General features: G+C 39.1%; 1 protein-coding gene across 1 annotated transcript in view; it reads left to right on the forward strand.

Annotated features, from left to right (window-relative positions):
• Window positions 1-24,951, forward strand: part of taf2 (TAF2 RNA polymerase II, TATA box binding protein (TBP)-associated factor) — a 32,816-nt gene extending 7,865 nt beyond the window's left edge. Inside the window, exons 9-27 of the mRNA XM_084725958.1 lie at window positions 3,113-3,212; window positions 4,904-4,989; window positions 5,115-5,250; window positions 5,379-5,533; window positions 5,989-6,103; window positions 7,125-7,234; window positions 7,441-7,506; window positions 7,857-7,983; window positions 8,181-8,306; window positions 11,689-11,829; window positions 12,264-12,374; window positions 12,654-12,847; window positions 13,440-13,579; window positions 14,427-14,496; window positions 14,642-14,751; window positions 21,854-22,083; window positions 23,816-23,980; window positions 24,186-24,288; window positions 24,387-24,951. Coding sequence (XP_084582084.1) covers window positions 3,113-3,212; window positions 4,904-4,989; window positions 5,115-5,250; window positions 5,379-5,533; window positions 5,989-6,103; window positions 7,125-7,234; window positions 7,441-7,506; window positions 7,857-7,983; window positions 8,181-8,306; window positions 11,689-11,829; window positions 12,264-12,374; window positions 12,654-12,847; window positions 13,440-13,579; window positions 14,427-14,496; window positions 14,642-14,751; window positions 21,854-22,083; window positions 23,816-23,980; window positions 24,186-24,288; window positions 24,387-24,685 — 2,584 coding nt within the window. The 3' untranslated portion in view covers window positions 24,686-24,951. The remainder of the gene's footprint in view (window positions 1-3,112; window positions 3,213-4,903; window positions 4,990-5,114; window positions 5,251-5,378; window positions 5,534-5,988; window positions 6,104-7,124; window positions 7,235-7,440; window positions 7,507-7,856; window positions 7,984-8,180; window positions 8,307-11,688; window positions 11,830-12,263; window positions 12,375-12,653; window positions 12,848-13,439; window positions 13,580-14,426; window positions 14,497-14,641; window positions 14,752-21,853; window positions 22,084-23,815; window positions 23,981-24,185; window positions 24,289-24,386) is intronic.
• The last annotated feature ends 2,567 nt before the right edge of the window (window positions 24,952-27,518 follow it).

A 27,518-nucleotide genomic window follows, 5' to 3' on the forward strand; every position in this document is an offset into this window, starting at 1 on the left:
TAAATAAATATAAAAGTGAAGGTTTATTATATGTGTAGATTACATGCAAGCGTTGTTTCAACAGCATTCTAATGAGAATATTTCATTTTTGAAATCTGTTGTTTTAAATTGGGAGCAGGCCTATTAAATAACTATAATAATATATGAAATATTCTATCTGTGATGCAGATGTCCAATCAGCTTTCACTTTTCTTAAGTGCAACAAACCAGTTAGGTGTGGAAGCAGGATATGTCACACAGGCAGATGTGCCATTTGGAGCTCATTTCCTTATTTTCTAATCAGTGTCAGTCAAAAGAGGCTCTGCACTAAATGAATGTATTTTTTCTGCATCTGCCACGAATCAAACTTGAAAATAATAACTGTTTTAAAAAAAACAACCTAAAGTTAGTTAGATCAGTAAAAACAAAAATAACAGTGGTTTCCAATTTGCCAAAGTGACATGGGCATTTATTGACAAGCTAATGTCTTTAACTTCAGTGCGTGTTGTTAGACAAGTCTTTTGTTGGCCACCTTTGAAGGAGACCATTTGCTTTTAGACATGATGTGTCACCATTCATAGTATTTTGCAACTTTCAGTAACTTTGATTAAGCTCATAGGCCAGATTTGTATGTAATGGAAAAGTACTGTCATTATTGTTTGGAGCCATTCTCACAGAATGTACAAACCACGTTTGATGGAGCCCAACAGTTCTCTCCATTGCGTTCTGGTCTTCTTTAGAAGTGTGGTAACATTTAACCCTCAGACCTTTTCATTTAAGTCCAGTGATGAGAGATTTACAACAGAACTAAGCTGTTTTGTCAGTGCTAGGAGTCAGAAGTCGGGCCAGCGCTGGCCCTGCATTCACCAACGTGATGGATCGCTGTGTTACTGCTTGGCAACTTGGCCAGTGTGGTCAGAGTGTGTGAGAGATTGAGGGAGGGCTTGCTTGTCTTTAGAGGCCCATGAGTAGGACTTTGACACTCTCTTGAGCTGCATCTCCTCTCATCTCCTCTCCTCTCTTCGCTGACCTCTAAACACACATCAGATGTGGGGCCTTGGTCTGCTGATGTTGTCGAGCTGGCGGGTGTTGTGTAAGAAAAGAGCTCAGGAAAGTCAGATCTCTTTGATTTTAGCAAAGCATGGCACTGCCTGCTAGCAATTAATCAGAGTGGGGGTTAACTGGGGCCTGTAATTGAAAACAGGCCCCTCGCAGTAGCCTGTCAGACATATACAAGAGAAGGCAGAGGAAAAGGAGAAAGTGCATCTTTCAAAATCTTTAAAAACTGTATTGACAAATAGTGAAGTTGGTCATGAGCTTTAGAGAAACAAGACCCTGGATTACTGTTTTATTTCTGCCTCATGTATCCATCTAACAGAACCAGTTTTTCCTCGTAATAAATGTCTGCTGACATGACCAATAGATGATGATAGACTGGACCTATAGAATCTGAAGGTTTTGTTGTCTTTTTTCTGTGTTTTGGGGTATTTAGCAATTTTCCAAGCCCCAAGTTTGGGCTCAACAAAGGTTTCTTTCCTCTGGGAGGTTGCGATCATGAAAGAAAGGAAATTCAGAGCTTATCAATTATATGATTCATAGAGGATTAAGGCTAAGAGCAGATCAAATCTTTGGAGGAAAATTCTTTTCTCCATAATGTCGATCATCATAGATATACAGATGAAATCATCATAACTACATAAGCCAGACTGGATTCAGTTCAGCCTCAAGCGGTGAAACCACCAAAGTTGAATCAGCGTATTGTGTCCCTGTTTTTACAAGCTAATAAATCCAGTCTGATAGATTTATGAGAGATATGTTTGCCATGCCAGCTTTCCTCCTAGAAATACAGCACTAGTGTGGCCTTAAATGCTTTAAAAAAGATTTCCATTTTCAAAGAGCTTAAACCGGTGGGGCCACCGGGGATTGAAAAGGTCAAACTAAAAAGGATGTCATCATCAAACTCTGTTTGAAGGTATTCAGTCTCACAACTGCCCTCCCCTGCCTTAAACCTCACACCAAAATACTCAGGGTTTGACATTAAAACATGTTCTGATGCTCCATGGCCACAAAATGTTGTGTTGTATGTGTGTGTGGCCAGTTTCCTGAACTAAGATAAGATATTCAGATAAGATATTCCTTTATTAGTCCCACAGTGGGGAAATGTTCAGTGTTACAGCAGCAAAGTGTATAGCAAAAATAGTAAAATTAACAGCAAAAAGAGACAATAAATAGCAGCAAGCAATATAAACAGGGAAATATAACTGGGAAAATATATAACATAGGAAATGGTAACAGCAAATATACATTATTTACAAATTTACACCATGGCACAGGGGGATTATGGATATTGCACATTGAATTAGGAATTTTGGTACAGATATTGCACACTGGATGATAATACACCTGGTTGGAGTATTGATATTGCACATAGGAACACACAGTTGAAGTACATTATAGTGCAGTCAGTTTGTAAGACTCGGTGTGTGTGTGGTCTACTGAGAGCACTGCTGGTTGTAAAGTCTGACAGCTGCAGGGAGGAAGGACCTGCGATAACGTTCCTTCACACACTTTGGGTGAAGCTGGTAAAACCAGCTCATTTTTCATTAGAAACAATATTGTAAGGAAACACCACATCACAATTCATTCACAAGTGTTAGAGTTAAAGAAGGCTGTGTTAAATTTCCTTTTTTGTATTGTATTTACATAAACTTACATCTGGGCCACCAAAAATGTACATGGGGTGCCAAATTTGGGGGCTTGGTAGCCCATGGGGCCAGAGCTTAAAAATATAAACTCTATTCCTGCTACTGGAGAAAGAAGAGGAACGATGAGCAGTGTGAATTATTCTTGCCCGATATATAAATGACTACACACTTACTGGTTGTCATAAATCACTTACTAAAAAGAGGCTCTGTAAAGTGTGAATGAGGTCTGAAGTTAAGTCATTTAAAAATCTGAGTTAACATCAGTTCATTTGTTACTTTTCATTCTGAATGATTCCTCGACAGTTTGGACGTTTACTATAAACCATGAAGGGAATTAACTTAGTCCTGATGAATTCATTAATATTTCATAATGATTTTTATTTTGTAAGGTTTGGCTGCAGTGACATGGTGTGTTTTTACTTCTAAAGGGCTGATGAGTGGGTGCTGAAGGGAATCTCAGGCTACATCTATGGCCTCTACCTAAAGAAGACCTTTGGAGTCAATGAGTACCGGCACTGGATCAAAGAGGTAACAGTCTTTGCTTCAACTGTCACAACCATTGATTATACTGTGTATTAAGCTCCTCAAATTTAAAGCCAAAACACAAGAATCACCCCCTGCCTGGCCAAAAATGATTGCTGTAATTTTAGTAGTTTTTATCACACTGATGTTTGTTCAAGTGTTCATTTTTTCTGATTAGTTTGTTTGGTTTTAATTAGTTATTTCATGTCATGATTGACAGCTAAGGTCTGCTCATGATTGAGTCAGCCTAGTAAATGGGAGGGGCCTCGATACCGTGGGTCCAACCCTGATCACTACTGCACAGATTCTGGCTCCAAATGACATCATCAGTGCAAGAATATTTTGGTACTTTGGCTTGATTTTTGTACAGTGGGAGGAAGTGGAGAGTCCATCTTTATTTACAGTCAGATGTTTAAATAGTTGCTTCACACATAAAATATTGACCTTTACTGTAATGTAATGTAGCACCACTGATCATTTTTGTTGAACCATAATAAGCCAAATACTTCATTAAAAAAAAGTCCTATGATATCCTCATGTAAGTTTGTTTTTTCTCAGGAAAATCTATCTTAAGTGAACGCTAAAGGTAAACTGAAGTAGTCCACAGTGATGGGTTGTTCTCAAAATCAGTGGCACCAAGTTCACTTTCAGATGATTACAGCTGGAACATGATGTTACTTGGTTAATCCCTTACTTAACAGAAAAATGATTTACAGCCAAGTTAATAATCAATTAATGATTTCAGTCATTTGTAAGTAAAACTAGTCTAAATTTCCAGACATTCTTTGGTTCGAGTTTCTTTCCTGTTTTTCTTGGTTTATGTATATTTAATCACCATGGGTTCACACAAGTTGTGAGGGGTATCTTTTACTGTTTCTTGGTGTTTCATTCAGGGTTGTACCCCACGTTTTTCAGTTTGGCTGTTCAATATGAATACTTGTCTATTTGTTCCTCTTTTTTCAGTGCAGCACCACACTGAACTCCTGCATCAGCCTACATGAGTCTCATGTTTAAGCCAGTCTCACTTTTTAACTTTGTCCTGCTTATAGTTCAGTTATAAAATCCCAGCTGAAAGGTCAGTCACAGTAAACAACAGTAGATGATGTGTTACTGTCGTCTGGTTCAAATGCCAACTTTGCTGACATCACTGCAGTAGTGAGTGTCGCAGCAGCCAACAGACTTGGAGTTGCACTGCCCTACCTCATGTTGTCTGGCAGCATAACACTGCTGTCTGCTTCCATCACAGTTAGTTTTGTGGTTTGCGGTCATTTAGAAACTTGGTTTGTAAAGTTTACAGCCTGCTAATGATTGGGGCGCAGTCCTAATTTTATTAGAGCTGCAAAAGTAAGTAAATTGATTGACATAAAATTAATTGATTACTATTTTGACAACCAATTCAGCTTAAAATAATTTTTGCTGCTTTTCTTGTTGGATAAAACAAGTATAATCTTGGGCTTTGTGAAATTATAGCAGGAATCTTTCACTATTTAACATTTTAAAGACAAGAGGATTACTTGGGAAAATAATCAGCAGATTAATTTGATAATGAAAACAATAGTTATTTGCAGACCTACCTGTAAATCATGTGCAATGAGATCCAAAAAGAAGGGAAGTGTATATATAAAACTGAATTTAAATGTTTACATTTTTTCTTGATATTTTATAATTTATTTTAAATGTTATTCTGTCGTTTCCAGGAATTGGACAAGATTGTGGAATATGAACTAAAGATGGGAGGGGTTCTGTTGCACCCGACTTTCAGTGGAGGCAAAGAGAAGGACAAGTAATACATTCAATTTCAGTCTGACTCCCTTTGAATCAATAAGTTTTCATATTTGGAGTGTATGTAAGAAGTACTTTTCTGGATCATAATTGCATGATGTTCTGACCAAGTGTTTTTCTCTTCAGTCCAACTCCCCACCTTCACTTCTCCATCAAGCACCCCCACACTCTGTCCTGGGAGTACTACAAGATGTTCCAGTGTAAGGCCCACCTGGTGATGAGGCTGATAGAGAACAGGATCAGCATGGAGTTCATGCTGCAGGTTAACTAGTGTTTTCTTGTCTTCTGGCCTTAGTGATTGTCAAAACTGGTTAGAGTTTACATCATAACATAAACTGGTTTAATCTTCATTTGAATTCTTTGTTTTCTGCCATCTCTTGTGCTCTGTAGGTTTTCAATAAACTTCTGAGCCTGGCTAGCACAGCCTCATCCCAGAAGTACCAGAGTCAAATGTGGAGTCAGATGCTTCTGTCTACTCATGCCTTCCTTAAGTCCATCTCCAATGTCTCTGGCAAAGACATAGGCCCCCTCATCAAACAATGGGTGTATCCTTTTGCCTATAATTGATTCTCTTTCTGTGATTATTAATGAACTGGTTACACTGTACGACCTTACACAGTTGAAAGCAATAGAGGTTAAATGCTAACTCATGTCAGACATGAAGTCATCTTTCAAAACAAAAGCTCTTGGAAGTTTTTTTGCAGTCTTGTGGCTCAATTACACTGACTTTGGAACTGCTTCAGCTTATGTCATAAGAAATGGAAACACCTGTGTGAACTCTAACTAAAAGTACCAATTTGTAAAGCTGAAAAGGGAGAATTTTGGCCAGTTCATCATTTACTCTCTTATTGAACAGAAACTTAGTACAGCATTATAAAGCATCATTATAATATTAGTAGTAACTGACCACTATCTTTAGCTGAACCCTTCTTTCTAAATGTTAGAAATGTTTTCCCCAACTGTTCTGCATCTGTTTCTAGTCTTAACCTTTCATACTCAGAGACCAGAGTGCTGTGGTGAAATTCTTTGGCAGTTTTGCCTTCAACAGGAAGAGGAATGTGCTCGAGCTGGAGATCCGTCAGGACTACACATCATCTGGAACTCAGAAATATGTGGTGAGCACTGAGATACAGCGTGTTGCACAGCAGACTGAGTGTGCTGTCTGACCAGATGAAAGGCCATTTGTACAAGTTGGTTGTTTTGTTTTGTTTTGTTTAAGCGATGCATAGGTTCAAATGAGAATTCTTGATTATAATCGAGGTTTACAGCTAACTGCAAACCTAGTCTGCATGTCAGATATTTCTTATACTATCACTCAGAGAATGGATTAGTTCATTCAAAATCAGTGACCATTTTTAGTTTGATTTGTGTATTTACCAAGGATTTATTTACAGTGCAGAGCAACAGAGAAACAATTGAAATTCCTCTCTGTAATCTTCCATGCCAGGTACCAAATATGACACAAACATTACTGTCCTTCCTGAAACAGTCCAGGGGATCTTTTCTGTTTTAAAACAAAAAAGCTATTACTTACTTAGTTGAATTGATCTGGTTAGGGATTCTGTTTCTGAATGGGACTCAAAGTATTATAATTTGTAAAGTCCAGATGAAACAGCATTTTGAGAATATCTAGCTTCCAAATTGTGTTGAATTTCTTAGTGAAACAGGCAGGTGGGACATAACAGACATCTCGATTGGCCAGTATTACAGGCCTGATATTAATCTATCACAGCTATATAGGTCTATATCGTATAAGTGTATGTTGCCACATGCTACAATGCAAAACATAGTGCAGATTTTGTTGTCTGTCTGTTTTGATTGATGGTCAGTTTGTCTGTTGATCAACCTATTGATCTACTGACATACCTATCGACCTACCTACCACCATGTTTGTATATATATCTATGAGCTTTGGTCCCTAACATTCAGTCTCTGAAGGTTGATTGATAGGTGCATATCATGATATTATATATTGATTGGTCCAATTTTGATGTAAGAGTACAAAGAAATTAAATTTTGGGGGGCATTATATTGATCTAAATCTATTCTAAAAGGGTTAAAAGGGCAATTTGTATTTCATCTTGACTTTAAATATTACTTTAGTTATCAGAAAAACAATTGTCTGTTTCCCTGTAGGGTCCCATCAAGGTGACAGTGCAGGAGCTGGATGGATCCTTCAACCACACGCTGCAGATTGAAGAGAACAGCCTCAAACATGACATCCCCTGTCACTCCAAGAGCAGACGGTATGTACTACAGCAGAACACATTTCCTCTTTCATTCTCTCATGGTTAATCATTATTGTATTTTGCACACTTAATATTTATACTGTTAAAATATTCCTATGTTAATGTGTGTTACAAATGAGAGTTTCTCCAGTGAATGTCCATTACGACAGTCTCATATGTATGGTTAACAAATCACTGATTGTTCTGCTGCTTTCTTTTCCCAGAAACAAGAAAAAGAAGATCCCTCTGATGAATGGAGAGGAAGTTGACATGGATTTATCAGCCATGGAGTAAGACATGACTGCTGTCACTTCTGACATATTTTCTAGGAATTTAGTTATTGTCCTGTATCTTTATATTATTACATTACACTATTACATAATAGTTTTTCCTGGTGTTAAAGCTGCATTACACACAACTTACTTTGTGGCTGAAATTAGCAGAGCCTCTGCCTGCTCAGCCTTCACATCCACATGATCCATGTCACCAACACCTTGTTAAGGTAAAGTGTTGTGTTTAAAAGCACTGATAGGTGTCTGGAAACCAGCTTCTGTAGCTACGAAGAGATGTCTGCATGAGTTGAACTGAGGTACTTTACTGTTTTTCCCCTCACTGTGTTCATCTCCTCTTCCATCTGCAGTGCTGACTCTCCTCTCCTCTGGATCCGGATTGACCCAGACATGTCCATCTTGAGGAAGGTTGAATTTGAGCAGTCTGACTTCATGTGGCAGTATCAGCTGCGCTATGAGCGGGATGTAGTCGCACAGGTGAGTTAAAGGCAGTTCTCTACACTGACATTTGTTTTTGAACACTTGAAAACTATCTTGTCATTTTATACATCCACATTGACCAGTAAGATAAAAACAGAAATCAAGCAAAGTACAGGTGCCTTAAAATTGTACTTGGGTAAAATACTTGAGTACATGTACTTACATTCCACCACTTGACTTTATCTCTCTGTTAGGAGGAGGCCATCTCAGCATTGGAAAAGTTCCCAACTCCTGCCTCCAGACTTGCTCTGACAGACATCCTGGAGCAAGAACAGTGTTTCTACAAAGTCCGCATGCAGGCCTGCTTCTGTTTGGCCAAGGTATGTACTTGTGTGTATTTGTATTTCAGCAAAACTGAAGCATAATGTTTTTGAACAGTGATTTTGACAAAACAAAGAGCCATGTTTGTAACAAAATCCAGTGAACAATGACCTTGGGTGTCACTTAATCTTGATTCAAACATATGACTTTGACATGATAGAAAAATGTACGAGTATTACATATTTGGCTTTTATGATATGATACAACTTCATTGTCAGTGTACCCTGAAAGTCATTTTTCATACATGGGCAACTCCTTTCAGAAAAAATACACACAGATTAAACATACAGTATAAATACAACACGTGACACTTGCACAATGTACAAAAACACAACAAACAGTCAAGATAAATCTACAGTGCATATCATGTTATATCCTTTAGATATAGACTTACGTATTAAAGAATCCTCCAGCCTGCTGTGTTTAAATGTATGGATTTGCCAAGTATGTATGACACAACTGTGACTGCACCTGATGGCAAGTTTTCCAAAACATTCACTAGACCAGAACTTTTTCTGGCAGCCCCCCTTGAGAAGCTGAGAAAAGCTCATTCTCCCACCCCACAATTATCATCAGTCATTAACAATACTTGCGAAAGCAACTGATGAAAAATGAATCAAGTTGAATTTTAGTGTAATAAAGGCTAGCATGATAACATCAACAAACTCTTGTTTGTTTATTTCCCCTGACATAAATGATATTCATTTAGCTTTGGTGATCCACACCACCCTTGCAGTAGCTCTGTGCCCCCCCCCCCCGCCCTCCGGTTTGGGAATCACTGCTGTAAACTGCCATGAGTTCTGCAGTGGCTGATTTACAAATGGTGCTGACGACTCAGATTTTCAAAAGTTGCAACCACCTCCTCCCCCAGGCCTTCAAAATAAATATGCAACATGTCATCATGGCCTGATGTTTGTTTCTTGGAATGTAAACTTCTCTCAGCTCCTCATGACCTCTGATCACTATGATTATGAGTAAACTGACAGTGGACTCTAAACGAAACACCTCTGTTTTGTTGTTTTTACATGTCAGATCTGAGAATATACGTGACCCTAATGTCCACCAAAACAGATGATCCCAAGGATTAACGCTGTGGTTCCATATGGCCAAGGGCTGGTGTTTGTCTTGGTTCTTTACTACTCATCAAGTGTGTCAGAGGTCACAGAAATGTGGTTTAGGTGGCCTGTGGAGGAGGACACTTAAGTGAGAAAACACTAGTCATGTTGAGACTGGTTTTCACCTTCACTGGTTTAATTTGCTAGAGAGACTGAAATTGTCCTCTCCATTCACTCCATCTCATCTCTACTGTTGTTATTATGGTAAAAATTTAAGTTTTTACAAAATCTTTAGTTCCAACAATATTGTGTAAAAGGCTACAGAATGAGAACAACATATAGCTCCCCGCCAGCAAGGCCACCCACCAGTTTAACCCTGGCTGCGCTTAAGCTCACTTGACTGAATAATCCTATTCTGTGGCTGCAGGAAATTCTCGATTCTCTGCATTCGGTCCATTCAAACTTTAACCTCAGTGGATTTCCGCCATTCAGCCTCCACCTGAACCAATATTTTCACTACATGATAAACTGAGTGGAGGTTGAAATGGCAGCACTTCACTTTTTTTCATTAAGTTGCTGTGTTTGGCAACAGAACCCCCAACAGACTCCATCGTAATGGCCTTTGGTATATACTACCCACGCAGATTGACATAAAAGCTCACACACACGCTCTGACACACACAAACACATGCACTCGCAGACGCACATACCCACACTGACCACAAAGTGAAAAATATGGCTGACTCGAACCCTCAGATGGATTTGGCTATTTTATTATTGGTTGGGATGACATTTACTTGCTTGTTATTGGTAGAATGTGGGAAGGAAGAAGGAACAGCCTGGGGCCGAAAACTGGGGGAGGGGGAGAGCATAAAAACTGACAAATGCATGCACATGTTGAGAACTGACACACAAAAAATACATATATGTTCATGAATGCGTGCACACACACATACAAAAACATCCTGGCGTGCATGCCCCTCTTTATTTATCCTACCAAATGGCAACATCCTGTGTCAGTGACCCCTAGCCCCATATTACCACATTAACATAAATTCCCCAATATCCTGTTGGAACCCAAACACCACTGGAGCCACTGGTCTTCATACCTGTGGAAACCTCATGTGCCACTCGTGTGTACATTTGCTTTCCACTTTGTTGTTCAGTTCTCACCACAAAAATTAGACCGGACAGAAAGAACATTGTTATACAAGTTAGAACATTCTTGACTTCTCATTTGTCTGCCATGCAGTGTTTCTCAGGTAACTACCAGAGCCTGCGAGAGTGCAGCTTATACATTCCACATGCTTTGCAGAAATCTTGAGTATTTAATTTTGCTGTTATTTGACTGTGTTGACAGCAGATGGAGGACAGCTGACAGATGCTTTCCTCCACATGTGGGAACTTGAACAGAACAGAACTGACTAAAGCAGCATTTCCCAAACTTCGGGTCAAGGTCCAAAATAGGTCACAGACCTGTTTCTGTAGGGTCGCCAATTTGTAGAGTAAAATGCATACTGCATTTCTTCAGATTTTGACAGGCAGCTTTAAATGACAAACAGAGGCAGCTATTGGTGACAGTCACCCTTCAGCAATATTCAACACAGGGAACAACAACATTTAAACACAGTAGCAAAGTACAGCTAGAGTCCAGAAATGAACAGCCAACTCATAAATGGTTAAAACTATAAATCAATACAAAAGTGACTGCCAACATAAACCACCATGTTATGTACAGACACATTATAAACACTAACAATAAGTTATTTGCATCCTGGAACATAAAACAGGTGCAGACTTAGTCAAGGCACGGTGGGAAATGGGGCCGTCATTACAATATTATTTTGTGAAGCTTTGTTTTGATCCGCTCATGATTGCCCTGTTGAAGTTACTGCAATGTGCTGTTACAGGGACAGTTTGGGTTATTTGAAGTTGGGTTAGAAGAAGCAGTTTGTAAGTGATGGACCAGAAAAGAATTTTCTGCCTGAACTTGCTTGCTGATACAGTTTCATGCACGGCAGTTTAAAGGGATAGCTCGGATTACTTGAAGACAGGTTATGTGTCCATAGTCAGTCTGTATGATTATTGCTGTGGTGTCCTTTTATAATGAAATAAATACATATATATTTAGTATTTTTGGTTTGTTTTGTTCTTTGCCAGTTTATGAATGTGGATATTTTCAGAATTCATTATGTATTCTTCTAAGTTTGGGTCCCAAGAGACACCAGATTTCTCTTTCAGGTCTCTAGCTGAAAACGTTTGGAAACCCTTGCTCAGAAGCATAACTGCTGTGTTCTTTTCTCATGTGTGCATGTAAACCTTGCAGATAGCCAACGCCATGGTGAGCACGTGGCAGGGCCCGCCAGCCATGAAGTCCCTTTTTACCCGAATGTTCTGCTGTAAGAGCTGCCCCAACATTGTCAAGACCAATAACTTCATCAATTTCCAGAGTTACTTCCTACAAAAGGTACATCAAACAAACAGAATACACTGGCAGGCACACACAGTTATACACACACTAGTTCTCACTCAGCACTCTCTTGACAGAATGGAGAAAGAAACTTGAACTCTGAATCAAGGTCATGTGTTAGTCTTGCATGTAGAGCTCCACAGATAAATCAGCACTGCCCTTATATCAGGCTGATTTGAGTTGATGCCTAATCAGTTAGAAGAAACTTTAATACAGAAATACCATAAATGTTTTAAGATTTGTGTGGTAGTTACCAGTTTTATTTAGCAGAGAGCCCTGACAAGTTCATTTTTATCTGTAAAATGTCCCTTTCAGGACATATTTTGGGCACAATTGTTGGGCCAGTGATGCACTTAAGCACATTGTCAAATTGAGCTATCAAATTGTGTCTCTCCATCCTAATCATGTTTTGTCTTTGATTTTCATGTCAGACGATGCCTGTTGCCATGGCATTACTCAGAGATGTCCAGAACCTCTGTCCCAAAGATGTCCTCAACTTCATCCTTGACCTCATCAAGTATAACGACAACCGTAAAAACAAAGTAAAGACACACATAACTCTTAAAGACTTAATCAGTTATGACTATTGCCAAAACATAGCACATACATAGTATTTTTCATTTTCAGGTTATTTCCTGTAATCATGAACATTAATGGTTAAAAGACCTCCTTTGGCATATAAAAAACCTAAATCATAACTTTTTTTTTGTTATTTTACAGATGCCTGCCAACAATAAATCTGATCTACATCCACAAATATTAATTTCTCCTTATTTTCCTTTTCTCTTTCCTCTTCTCCTTCCCCTCTTTTCTGTCCTCAGTTTTCGGACAACTACTACCGAGCAGAACTGATTGAAGCACTGACCAACTCTCTGACCCCGGCCATCAGCATCAACAATGAGGTGCGGACGGTAGACAATTTGAATGCTGACGTCCGTCTCATCCTGGAGGAGATCACACGATTCCTCAACATGGAGAAACTGCTGCCGAGCTTCAGAAACACCATCACTGTCAGGTTAGGAGCATAGTGTGTGTGTGCCTGTATCTGTTTCTAAAATATGTCTCTCTCCTGGCAGCTCTTCATTGTAGTTTTACACAATGAAATAATTCAAAATGTTGGTGTATTGTTTCCTTTTTCTATGTAGTTTCCACCTAATCAGATCATGTTCACATAGTAATCTTATCTCTAACCCCAAGCAGCCACTAATTCTTATAAGACGATTACCTAAAGAGTACTTGTCATGGATTATACCACAATAATTGGACAGCAAATTACGGAAACACATTTTCACAGGATACAAGACCTGTTTTGTAAGATACTGATGTACATAAGAGAGCTTAACTGGTCTTGTCCCTAAGTTTAGCCTTTGCTTAAAATGTCAAAAAATAAGAATGAAGATTGGTCTTCCATACAACACAAATAATGTAGTAATATTTGAAAGAGTGAAGATTGAAATAAGTGGATGAAATGCTTCTTTTTTAATTTATCCTCTAGCCAGGCTGACCTAGATGTTGATGTCTAAAATTCCAGGCCAGGAGTTGCATTCATTTCACACACAATTGGAGTATCTCTCATTGTTTCATTTCCTTTTTTTCCCTTTCTTCAGTTGTCTGAGAGCGATTCGTCAGCTTCAGAAGAACGGTCACATTCCCAGTGACGCGTCACTCTTCAAGTCCTACGCTGAGTATGGACATTTTGTAGATGTTCGCATTGCTGCACTGGAGGCTCTGGTGGACTATACTAGAGGTAGGACTTTTATCACAAGTATGGTTTTTGGGATTATTAGTATTCTTGTGAAGCTCATTGATCCAGCTCACAGAAATCAGCTGATGTCTTCGTCACAGATGTCTGTGTTTGGGAAATTAAGGGAAGTTAAGGTCAATATATCCATCTGTCTGTGTATTTATAGGATGTGTATAATATACTTACTTCTCCAAGTCTTACTTTAAAATGCCCAGTTTTTAGTTTAAGCAGATTTTAGCAATCACTGCACATTTTATAATTAGAAAAAATATATACTAATTATGTAGAAAATTGCATTTAAATGTTTGTTAAAAGAAACATTTTTTGCCGCAGCTCTGTTTTTATGTTGAGACATCACTATCTCAGGATGTCTTTCATAGTGCAGGGGTTGACAGTAACAGTTGACAGGTTTCCATTGGCAAACATATTGAGAAATTTGCAACCAATTCTCAGCCTTTGGTGGCCCTCAGTGGCAACCACTTTTTAAGATGAATGAAGAACATGACAACAGCTGCACTGCTGGTATTTTGTATATCAGGAATTGGTAAACTTTATTTAAATTCTGTAAAGTACAATAAATATATCAGCTATAATACAAACCATAATACCATAATAAAACTTGTAAACATTAATGTGAAATTTTCATTATTAAGCTGACGTGTAACTACACAGTATCTTAAATACTTAAAATATAAGCTGACTAAAAATTATAAACTATATTTTGAGTTTTGGCAACCAAAAGTTGATGCCTGGTTGTCAGGCTGGCAACCACTTTTCAGAAATAGTGTTGAGCCTACATGTTCTCTCATGTGTGCATGCTTTTTTAATTTTTTTGTTTATTGTCCTGCAGTCGAAAGAAGTTCAGCAGAGCTGCAGTGGCTGCTCAACATGGTCCAGAATGACCCAGCTCATTATGTCAGGTCAGCTAAAAGCTAGCAGCTTGTTTTGTATCTCATTACATCTCGTATAAATGTGTGTTCAGTTCTGTCATACTACATTACATGTTTACATTTCCACGAAACAGCAATGCAGCAATTGTCATCTTCTTGTTTGTTTCCTAATCAGACACAAGATCTTGAGTATGCTCTGTAAGAATCCACCTTTCACCAAGACAACAGACTCACCTCTCTGTAATGAAGCTCTGGTTGACCAGCTCTGGAAGCTGATGAACTCAGGTGAGACTCACACACACATCCAGGCATGTTGTTGTCACTAGCTGCATTTACATGGACCCTAGTGTTCCATTGATAATCACAATAAAAATGCCCAATCAGAATAAAAACACCACCTCGATCGGAAGAGACTCACCTAATCCTGCCTGACTGGAAGGAATTTTCTGATAGAACCATTTGTTAGACTGTATATTAGGTAGACTAGAATCTTTTGAGCAAGCAGAACCACTTTATACATGTCAAAAAGTTCAAGGTTTCTGCCAGTGTATAGCAAGACAAGAGGGAATTTTTAATTGTGTAGGATTTGTATGTTAGTGAGGGTGCGGTCGAAACAGAGTGAGAGCATGTGTGTGCCTTTATAGCCATGAACATAGCAGTACAGTGTGTGTCTAGTTTCATCGGTGAATAAATGCTACAACCCTCAACACCCAAGCCAAGTTCCTGTATCTTGTTTGCTGATGAAGGGGTTAGCGCTGAAGTTAGCAATAACTTATGGTCGGCCAGCTATTCTTAATGTCGTGACAAGCTGCTCCTCCAAGTTTTGCTCAGCAAATTTCAGTTTTCATCATCTTTTTTTTCATTTTTCCTTGCAAAAACTTGCCAGATTCAGCTGTGTCTAGAGTACATTTTCAGCCAGTTAAAAAGGAAATGGACAGCATGTCTGTCCCTAATGTGTTATTACCTACTGAATTGTCTTTTAGAGCTAAACCCCATCTTTGTGCTGACATACTCACATTACTCATTTATGATCTGTAAGAATTGCTCAACTCTGACGCTGCGCAGCTGTCTTATCAATTAAAGAAACATATAAATGAATACTGGATTTAAAATGCATTAAATGATTAATAGGTTTTGGCTGGCTGCTCTTTGGTTTTTTTACTCAAGAACAAATTGCAGCTTAGTTTTCCCTCTCCTCTCATGTTGTAGGATCTAACCACAAATGGCCTGATCCAACCACAAGCAGGGGAAATACTCTGTTGTGATTTCAATTAGGACATGTTCAGTTTTTCTTGCCAGAACTGCTTTCATAATACTTCACTCACTAACACATTGCAGGCAACATAACCAAGAAAACATTTTACTCACCAACATATTTTCTTTTTGGAATTTGACTTTTGGTTTCATCTGCCGCAAAGTTCATTTAATCCATTTAAGCCAGTAGGTTTTCTCCCTGTAGAGGAGGCACTGCAGAGACCTGAGTATGTTTGTAAGTAACATTCAAATGTTGTTGTTGTTAGACATATATTACTGTTTGTCAAAGCTAGCAGTTCCTATTTACCATGGCACTGAAAAACTCCAAATCACAATATCTTTCACAACAGGAGCCATTCTCATTTTACCAGTTCAGTTCTGGTTACGCTGTGGCTTCAGACTTCTGAGGAGATATTTCACAACCTACTGGTGCTGTCAGAATGCTTTCAAAGACCAAAGTACTAAGACTCCTTCCAGATGCTGTTGTGTTGTGGACTCCATTAAAAGTATTTTTTTAAACAACTTTTAAAGCATTTAAAGTTCCCAGCAGCACAGTTGGCTTCTTCACTGTGACATGGACAGGGCTCCTCTTTGAGCTGACAGTCAGTAATTCAGTCAAGGTGGTGTCCAAGGCTCAAAACTAGTTTACCATCACCACTGGTTTACTAAGCATGATATTATCAGTGGGTTTAAGGACATCCTGTTCACTTTGAATGGTATCTTTTCTCAGTGGTGTTCAGGAGACAGATAGCCTGTATATACCTGGTATTAATATGTGTCTCAGGTGATCTTATCAGCCCTACAGTAATAGTCCAATGACCACTTGTGATCAGATCCTGCTTCCCCAGTCTATATGCAAATAAAAACATAGCTACATAGTTTCCTTTTGCAAAGACTAAATGTGTTGTTTTTTTAACTGGCAACCCAACTGTAGTAGCCAACACGCTGGGACAAACAGACACAACGTTTTTTGGAAAGAAAAGAAAAGAGATAAAGAAATAAATAAGTTATAATGTAAAACATTTGCTGAATTTACAAGAAGGCCTAAATAATTAAGAATTTATCATAGACAGCATTTCACAAAGTATATTAAGTTTTTCCCACCTCAACAACTAGCAAAATTGGCAGGTAGACACACTTTAGTACAGCAATGTTTTACACAGAAATTAATATTAATGGATAGCATTTAATGCTGAATTTATAAACAGGCATGAATGAATAAGAATTTGTTGTAGCTGGTTTGCAAAGTTTATCAAGTTCTCCTCAGTTAATCACCCTCAAAATTGCAAACTTTTTCAAGGGAGGCTGGGGATTTTGCAGTTACTAGTTCAGTGGTGAAAATCAGTTGAAACAGACAATGTATTCACAAACATCTGCCGCTTATCACGGCAGGTAAGAGAGCCCAAACACATTATTTGTATTACAGTGAACCAAATGGAAATCAGACACCTGTTTCGTGTGGACTTGCGGGACACTTACAATGTGGTCCAGGACACATTGTGCACACACTGCTGAAAGAATGTGGCCATATGCAGCCCAGACCACCTCTGTATGTGGTCCAAGTGATCAGATCTCAATGTGTCCTCAGTGCTTCTTGGGTGCATTCACACCTGTACTTAGAGTTGTCCACTTGTTAACACATGTTAATAACAGGACCAGAGAGCCTCACAGAACGAGGATATAGTCAGTCATGGTACCTTTCACTTCGAGTTATCAGTTAACCCATTTTGTAATCTGACATCTGTGATCATCTGACTGATATAAAGAGGTCATAACAGATTGCTTTCTTTCTTTCAGACGAACAAAGGCAGAAACAATTTAGTTTCCACTTCCACATGTGTTTGACTGGACAGACTTCTATCAGACCGCTAAATCAGTCACCTGTCAGCTGTTGCACAACTCACTGACAGTTTGAACGTTTCTGTAATCCTCTGTTATTCGCTACAATCGATCCCATGGGGTTTTGAATTAACTTTAAAGGAATCACCAGTCAAAGGGTTTGTTCTGACCTAAATTATTGTTTTCATTTGGGTAATGCAACACTTGTGTGGTTTAAATCAGCTGGTTTCCAGATTTGTACTTTTCTCTGCTCTAATAGGAAAAAAAAGGGACAAACCTTTAAGCTTTGGTACAGTTCATCATGTGGAGAAGTGTAATTTGACTTTGAATTTTTGCTGTTTTATGTTCCATATCATTCAGAATTTTACTGCTTCTCTGCCCTTTTACTTCTAAGTTGTGTTCTTCTTTTCTCAGTGGAAATGTTAGCCACACAGTCCTGGCTTACCTCCAGGTTCACTTGCTTACTTCCAAACATGTGGCTGTGCATTAAGTTCTTGTGTTTATTCCATAAAATGTAAAAAAGCGTGACTTCTTTAAAGGTACTTCAAGGAATTTCTAACTGGTTATAAAACAGTCTCAACTTATTACTGATGCCTCTATATGATCTACATAAGTTACTGAGACCATCGGTGAGAAGATTGTCTGTTTCTCCGTAGTTATGGCCTGCCACTGTGTCTGATTCTCCTTAAAAGCAGACCGTGTTAACATTTTTACAGGCAAAATTATGGTGAGTAGTATGATAGCCAGTTAACAAGAAGCAGGAGGGGATTTTTATTTACATAATTTTATTTTTGACGTTATATTTTGTGGTTATTATGGTGGAAACACTGCCACTTTTGTCCAAAGGGGCCTCCAAAATCAACACAATATGGAATTTCCTTGTAGTAGCTTGAAATACCTTGTTTTGTGCTCCCAACAGACCAGAAAATATATTCAATTTACAGTGATGTAAAACAGACAGAAGCAGCAAGTCTGCAAATTTGAGAGTCTGGAGATAATCTGGCATTTGTATTTGATAAAAGACTTGACAATTTATCAATTCCCCTGTTTCAAAGTTTGCTCAATTGCTCATCCTCATTTTAATTGTTATCATTTTAAGCAGACACCATGCTCTGTAAAAACCTACTTCCTCCAGCACTTCAACACCCTGCAGCGTGGTGACAACTGTGCCCAGAGGCATTGTGTTTTCAGATTGTCAGTCTGTCCATCCCCTTCTCATGAATGTGATATTTTGGCAACGTCTTTAGGGATTTTATTTTAAATGGCATAAATATCCACTTGGACTAAAGGATGAACAGATTAGTGATCAAAGGTCACTCACATCGCAAAAAACATTTTTGGCCATAACTCAAGAATTCATATGCTAATGATGAGACCATTTCACACAAATGTCTAGTAGGATACAATGATGAAGTAATGACATTTTATTATCAGAAAGATCAAATCAAAGTCAACTTTACTGTGACATCAAAATGTTTTGCAACAACACTTTTCTGGCCAGTATTCAACACCATACCTAAGTAACAGAGGGAGAGATTGTGACCACATTTCATATTTGGTCGGATACTGAATTTGTGACACAAATATTGGGTACCCATCATGCAACTGTGATGATTGTTTAGATCTTTAGTGCTGTAGCTGGGTAGAAGATGTGTGTGAAGCAACTGCATTTTAGATTTTGTAGCTTTTTGCAGCACCATCCATATTTGAAGCATGGTAGTCCACCACAAGATCAATGGTTTTGCTGATAGTGAGCTTCTGGTGATTGTCGTAGCACCATGTGATGAAGCTCTCTATCAGTCTTCTGTGCTTTACTGTAAAAATAGTGTAAGTGTAGAAAGACTGTTTGTTCTATTTTTACAAGAGATCATGTGTGTCAATATGGTGATAACTTTCAGTTCATCAAATAATACACTTAAAGATCATGCAATGCAACAAAGAAAAAAGAAAGTGTGTGTTCTGAGATTTTACGCCACAAAAATGTGTTACTGACCTTCTAGCCAAATTTGAATGATTAAAAAAATCACAAAGTATTTAAAATTAGGTCTCAAAATCATGAAAAAATTTGCAGTTTTTGCTGCTCTGAAACACTGGGGTGTCTCAGTGTCAAATAGCACTATGACCTGAAAATGACCTGAAACATGGACACTCCCTCTAGCTGCTGTATTGGACATGTCCAGACATTCTTGAACCACCAGAGCCAGAGGATGGTGACAGGATGGTTTTTTTTGTTTCTTCTGTTGGGTTGTTGGAACTGAAGTGAACTGCTGGGCTGACTTGAACTGAGAGAGTCGCTGAAAGTATGTTCATAACTGACAGTTAGCGAGGGGGAGGCGGTGTTGTTTGTGTGTCTGTTCCTGAGACTTACATAGTGTTGAGGGCCCGTGGCTCTGCCACGTCACCAAGCCATGTTTCACGTCTGCCCAAAAAATCCTGAACACAGAAATCATGAACAACAGTGTAGTGATCCAAACTCCACAAATCAGTACTACGTAGTTCTCAGTCTTTTCACATATTCAGCAACTACTTTCTAACAGGGATACATCATCATCATCATCAACATACATCCCACAATAAGAACTAACAACCATATGTATCAGGAACAGTAGAGGGAGTACAGAAGTACTACATTCTTCATGGAAGTAATTGCACTAGATTGGGTGGCTGAGTGTGTCCTTCAGATGAAATATTTTACCCTCTATCTTTTTCCTTCTTAATTATCTGGTTGTTTCTCCCAGTCATGCACTGAAAAAAAGGCTAAGGTCTACTTTTTGGTGCTGTGCCTCCACCTTATACGCACATGCCTCTGCCCTCCATTGTGTCCTCAGGTTTCATCATTTCTCTCCCTTCCAGGGGGTCCTATGTGCCTTTCAGCCAGCTAGGCAGGCCATAACGGTTCAGTCTGCCAATCCAAATACACACCACCTCCAAACCCAAATACAAGTATACTGTATGTGCACCATTCCATCTTCCTGAAGACCATTTGGGCTGTCAGTGCAACATGTTATTTCATTTATTGATTTACAAGCTTGACAGATGAAGCAAAATATCGATGACCATTATTCCGAGTGAACTCCTGTTTGTCGGTCAGTCTGTGTGGGTGGCTGCTGGACAGCTGGACTGTGCTGCCAGTTTAAATACAGAGTGACCAGAGTGTGGTAACCTGAAATACTATGTTATGAAAATGTGTTGGTTGTTTTACTCCTCTCCCCCCATAATCCACAGCCCCCCACGTGTTAAACACACACACACTCACACAGGATGATGTTTCACTGGCTGAAGGTCAGTGCTGTAAGAGCTTTCTGCTGCTGTTAGAGTCATTTAATTCAACCGTCTTCTAAAGCCACAGTCCACCCCTCATGTAAGGCGCCTCACATTCGGATTGTCAGCTTCAGCAATATCTGGTGTTGAATTCATTCCAACTCTCAACACACTGCTACTCAAATGACTCATATATTGATGCATTTGGCTCTCATGTCATTGAGGGCTGATTATCTTGTATTTACTTGTGCTCACATTGTCTCTGAGGGAATGTCAAATAAACGTGTGGTTGAAGAACATGCAGCTCAGGATTAATGGTTGGGGTTTACTCTGAAAAAAGTAGTCCATGCCACAAACTGAAGGTAAAAGTGTTGATAGCTTTTCCGAATGGTAACGCTGAAATATGGATTGAGAAGCCTGCTGTCATGGAGAGCGCCAAGATTAGCACTGCACAATTAATCGCAATAAAATCGCAATATTGCAGAACCAGAACCAGCAATTTTTTGAAAAAAGAAAAATGTTTGCGAAAAACAGCATTATAATGAGGTACTGTAGTGCTGCAGAGATGATCTGGCCTAAAAAATCTTGTTCTTCAGATGAAAGAAAACATGTTTGTTTGATACAGACCTTAATAAATATCATATTGTCATGATTTGAATAGTTTCTTTTTTAGTGAACATGAAAATTGCAATGCAAAACTGATCATTTCCACTAATCGTATCGCACTTTCAGTCAAAGTAATTACATTACGATTTTTTTTCAAAATTGTGCAGCCTTAGCCAAAATGTGATAATCATTAGGGATGTACGATAATGTTGACTCGACAGCCGCACACATCGGCTGATAAAGGCTTGAAAGTGAAAGTGCAATCTCTGTGCAAAAAAGGCTGTTCTCATTAATTATGATCCTCTCACTTGTTTTACATCTTTTCTTCCTTTTGTCTGCATCCTCTGAGATAAATGATCAGTTACAAAGTGACACAGTGAGCATGAGCAGTACCTCACCTGATCTAAGCAGCTGTGCCTTTTCTCAGGTACCTCCCATGATTGGAGGCTGCGTTGTGATGCTGTGAACCTCTACTACACGTTGTTTGGTTTGACCCGGCCCTCCTGCCTGCCCCTGCCAGAACTGGGCCTCGTTCTCAACCTGAAGGAGAAAAAAGCTGTCCTAAACCCCACCATCAAGCCTGAGATGGGGGTCGGCGCCGTAATGGACACGCCTGCCAGTATCGGCATCCATGGTGTCGGCATGAGCTACGCAGCTGTAAGTGGTGTGAGGTCATTTACTTGTCAGGACAGGTACTTCAGGGCAGAGCTTCTCAATTTTTCAGTCCTTACAAGATAAAGAATGCATCAGGGACCCCTTCATGTATGTCTCTTGGAATAGTTCAACTTAGTCTATTTTTCACACTTCTGTAGTCTTGGTTATGTCAACACAGCACAAGAAATTTATTAGAAAGATATTGGACATGTATTAAAAACATTTGCACCGTCTCAACACAGAATACCCATAAAATAAAACAGCTGACATCAGTTCAGTCGGCTGCAAGTAACCATCAGTAAATATCAAAGGCAAATGAAGAGAAAAGTGATATTTTGAAGTGCATTTCAGAAAGTACACAGATACATATACATACATACATACATATATCAAGCAAACTGTCAAACTCTTACCGGTTGATTCCACCAAGCATGGCACGTCTGCGCCACAGTTCTGCTCCGTCTTCCATACTGCTGCAAGCCCCACCACCAGTGTTTCACAGGTGTTTCAGCAGTGGAGTGTTTTGCCCACCTGATTATGTTTACTTGCTCAGATTTTGTTGATTAGGTCCTCTTTCTTTGCTCTTTGTGCTTCTACCATGGATAAGCATGCTACATGGTTAAATAGTTTATTTTCTGTCTCTTTATGGTCATGAGTCTGCACAGGGTCTTTTATTTTGAAAGTTAACCAGATTGATTGATCTGCTCTGTGCTAATTGACACGACATTCGTCAAAAATGGACTTGCCGCATATTTGAAATGGAGCGTAGAGCTGCTTCTGGGACACACCGAGGTGCTGCTGGTGGAATCACAAGCATTGTGTAGAGTGGCTACGATTAGCTCTGGCTGATGTGGCGCAGCTGTAACACGACACAGCCACGCCCAGTGAAATTTAGCCATTGGTGATTACACAAAATAGATAAAACGCAATTTTGCGGGCTTCGTTGCCTCATTGGCAAGACACAGCAGGCATATAAGAAATTCTGGCTGTTCCTTACTTTTGTTTTTTGATTTATGTCATTTGGCAGTCTGCCACGAACCCTTGGGGCTACCTGGACCTCACAATGAGGACTACTGATTGCACTAAATTTTTTATTTCATAATGGGTCATATTCATATTTTGACCATGAATTGTGTTGTTTCAGCCAACAAACACATTATTATGCTACATCCTGCACTGGAGTTCCTTGGAGTTCCTTTGGTTTCTTTGCCAGTGATGATGTAATCAGTGAGCTGCTTGGTGGTCTTTATTCACTTTTCTTTTAATGTTTTTGATTTAGTATTGCCACATTTAAGTTTTCAGATGGCACACACTGATAGCAACTACGTCATAAAAATGGTGTTATCATCGGTTTGGATCTATGTAATTATGGGCAATGTATTGGTGCCAATGGTGTTTGGCTGTGCCTCATTCCCATTGCATCACCACTGCTCCCGGAATCACTGGAAAGAGCGCAGTTCTCACTGTTCTCTGTGTACAAACATAACTCTGACAACTGATTGAATGTGTATTGTCCTAACTACAGTGCAGTCTACTGACATCTAGGAAGCTGCTGCCAAGCTCTTACTTTCTTTATTCATTCTTATTCCATTATTCTGCTCAAAAAGAACTGCTGTCAGTGCTTTCATATACACATTTTGGCAAACTCACAGTATTATTAACATTCCGTTAATCTAGAGAAGAATAAATTTACCATACTACTACATATTTAAGCTTCTTTTGTTGTGTCTGCCAGGTGGATGAGGAGCCAGATCCTATCTCATTAGGGGTGTGTGGGGTGGGTCAGCCCCCTCAGGGCCTGAAGAGGAAGGCTGAGACCCCGCTGGGCTCCCCTCCAGAGCCAGGACAGGTCCTGCAGCAACAGGAGGATGATGGAAGAGGAGGGCGCTACAAGATCAGGGTGACTGACTACTCTGGCATGGCTGTTGAGCTCAGTGTTTTATGTCTACACTCCTGTTGTGCTTCTCCTTCTACTGTCCTGCTCTTCTCAAAGTCTTTTATTCTCTGTTTGATTGAGTTTTATTCAGGCTAATAATGTATAGACTTCTCTTTTCTACAATGAGTCAAAGATAGTTATGCTGTTTTACTGATGTTCTGATTTGTAGTTCAACACAATGGAGGATGAAGATATTGACATGGAGACTGTTCATGATAGTCAGGCCTTCATTCACCATCATCTAAATCTGTTAGAGAGACCCTCTACACCAGGTAAGCACTTACACACACGCACAATATTTCTTACATCTTTTCAAAAAAGAAACAGAAATACCCAAAACCTGGTTACACCTATACACTTGTCTTTTTAGGTAAAGAGCCGTCATCGGTCGAACCGTCCATGCTCTCCATGCCTGCCACACCAGTGCCGTCCTTTTCCAAAGACACCACCTCTATGTCCTCCAAGCACGGCGGCGAACATGGCCACCACCATCACCACCACCACCACGAGCACAAGAAGAAGAAGAAGAAGCACAAGCACAAACACAAGCATAAGCACAAACACGAAAGCAAGGACAAGGAGAAGGACAGAGAGAGGGACAACTCACACGCCTACAGCAACAGCCCGGCCAGCGGCAGATCCATGCGCTCGCCGTCTCTGTCTGACTGAAACATCTGGAGGGGAGTCTGGTTTCCAGTTGTTTCAGTCAGGGCTAACCAGATACATTCATATTGCAGTTGTAAGGTTGTGTCCCTGTGAGTGTGGGGACAAAATGGAAAGCAAAACATGTTTAGTTGATCTAAAAATTCATGACTCAGAAGTATTAAACGGAAGCCAAGAACAGCCAGACTTATAAAGATTTTTTAATGCCATTATCTCCAGATCACAAGTTAATTAAATAATCTTGTTTTCTTGCAATAATGGGTTAATTTATCTTATCTTATCTTATGAGAAAACAAAAGGTTGTTTCCTCTCATAAATAATGTTTGTTAGAGGTCAGCGTCATGCCAGTGTAACAGTTGTGTACTCTCTCTTGTGTTGCTTGATGAATCAGGCACAAGTGTCACGTTTGGACCATTTATTCTCTTAACAAAACTAATATTAGGTCTGTTACTTCAGATTTAAGCTCAGAATGTTAAATCAAGGAGTACCCATGTTGATCAGTGCATCAGACTTAACTTTAATCAGGGGCCAACACAGGCAGAAACTGCAGTGTGTCTTTCTGTAACATCCATCCTCGTCATTTAAGGAGACAACAAGCCGAGTGCAGAGCACTTCAGGGATCATTTTCTCATGATAATTATCTTGTTAGCTCAAAAAAACAGTCTTTTCTCTTCTCGACATAATTAAGTAAACTAATTATTTAGCTATCTCGGGATAACAAAGCTCGTTTTCTTGAGATGACTTGACAAATTAACCCCTTATGAGCTATGTTATCTTGAGATAACAACTTAAGTAATCAAAGTCATGAGGTAAGGAGCTTTATCTTGAGATAGCAAAATACTTAACCCATTATCACATAAAAACAAACTTTATCTCGAGATAAGTAGTAACTAACCTGTTACGCAAAAAACAAGCTTTGTTATCTTGAGATAATTATGTAATTAACCCATTATCACAAGAAAATAGGCTTTGTTATGAGGTAACAAAATCATCTTTCACATCATGAGAAAAAGAACTTTATTTTAAGATAACAAGGTAATTAACCTGTTATTACAAGGAAATGAGCTTTGTTATCTCAAGAAAAAAATAATCCACCTGTTGTCACATGGAAATGAGTTTTGTTATTTCACGATGTTGAAATGCTTAAGTCGTTTAACGGTATTGAAAAATATTTGCAAGTATGGCCGTTCCTTGCTTCCATAGTGTTATAATACAGGGAGACATTAGGACAAAAGGATGCTGTTCAGATGTTGCAGTCCTAATGGCAGCACTGAATTCCTCTGCAGAAACAGTGGTGGATGTTGGAGATGGAGAGAGGAAACATGGAATCCTTCACTGAGGTTGCGATGTCGTTAGGGTGAACCCTCCAGAGGCGTCCTTGTGTCCTCCCACCACACAGACGCACACGGCCTGTGGGACTGTGTGGACTTTTAACACCGCTTCCAAGCTGTCTGAGGCATGCAACCACATACACCTCTCTCCACAAACAGGAAAATACAGTCTTAGCCAACCTCATTCACTTCCACCCTCCTGCATGGACACCACTCTGGTGTCCCTCATCCCCACAGCTCAATCCCAACATTCAGTAAGCCGCTTCTGAGGGGAAACTTGATTGATCGTGGTGTGGATTTACCCATTCTGTCTGGACTGAGCCTCCGGTGTCTTTAACATCCTGCTAATGACATTCCCCTGTTTGCTTACAGATGAAAATTAAGCAGAGGAATTTCACTGTGCTGTACAATTGAAACTTGAGTAATACTGTGTGTTTTTTAATACTTTTTTTTTTGTTTCCCAACTGTCATCATTGATTAAAGATGCTTTTGTATTCATGGATGTTTTCACTAGATTGAATCCAGCTCCACAAAGGCATTTATGGCTGGGTTTATCCTGGCACTGCTTCTCAGGCTTGATTAGGTGGTTTTAAACAATGAAGAGAACATGCAGAATCCTATTTCCTCCATTTAGATAACCATAGAAGTCTCGGAAGTATGATTCAAAGTGTTTAAAAAAATGGTTTTATTATTTAATCTGCCTGAATCCATCTTGTCTCGCTTAAATAAGACCATAAAAGACAAATAAAGCCTCAATATTCATGTCAAGAATCTTGACATTGGTTAAATAGTCACTGTCAGCTTTTAATCCCATGTAGTACTCGTGCATTATTCTGGGAACCCTCGTCTCTGAAGTGTTGTGAGTTCCCTTGTTACAAACAGTTGATGAAGTGTGCGGTTAGACACAATAATCTACTGAAAACTACAAGACAATAGTGGTTTCATAAATGTACTGTAGTTACAAACCAGTCATGACGGAAATACAGAAGAAAAGAGTTAAACCATTAAAAGAAGAATTTACAAACGGAATTCAGGTTCCAAATGGAAAAGGAACCTGAATTTTACATTTTCTGTGTTGTAATTTTTAAGATTTGTTGATTTAATCATTTTTTAAATAAATTCAGTAAAATTGTCTCTCATTCATATTTGTGTAGAAACTAAAGTGTATAAATGCCTTTTTGCAAAATTGGTCTTAGGAACTTTTGAGTTACATTGAGGACATTGGATGTTTTTATGCCTCTGCGACGGCCGAGGTTTGAGACATTACATTTTCAAATCATCCCATTGTTCTGTACATATCGATAAGAACACCTTGAGGGGACTTCTTCAAACTCAGCACAGATGTCCTCTTGGACTGAAGGATAAACAGATTAGAATTACTTTTCATTAAATTCCTTAAAAGTTTTCACTTCATACATTATATTATTTGAGTATTGTATGATAATTCTCTTTATCAGTCACTCATTCTTGACAATTCGGACAAAACCGTGTTTGATTTTCACTCTTCA

Source organism: Lutjanus erythropterus, chromosome 9 (genome assembly GCF_056507025.1).
Source record: "Lutjanus erythropterus isolate fLutEry1 chromosome 9, fLutEry1.hap2, whole genome shotgun sequence".
In the NCBI taxonomy this organism is placed as follows: Eukaryota; Metazoa; Chordata; class Actinopteri; order Lutjaniformes; family Lutjanidae; genus Lutjanus; species Lutjanus erythropterus.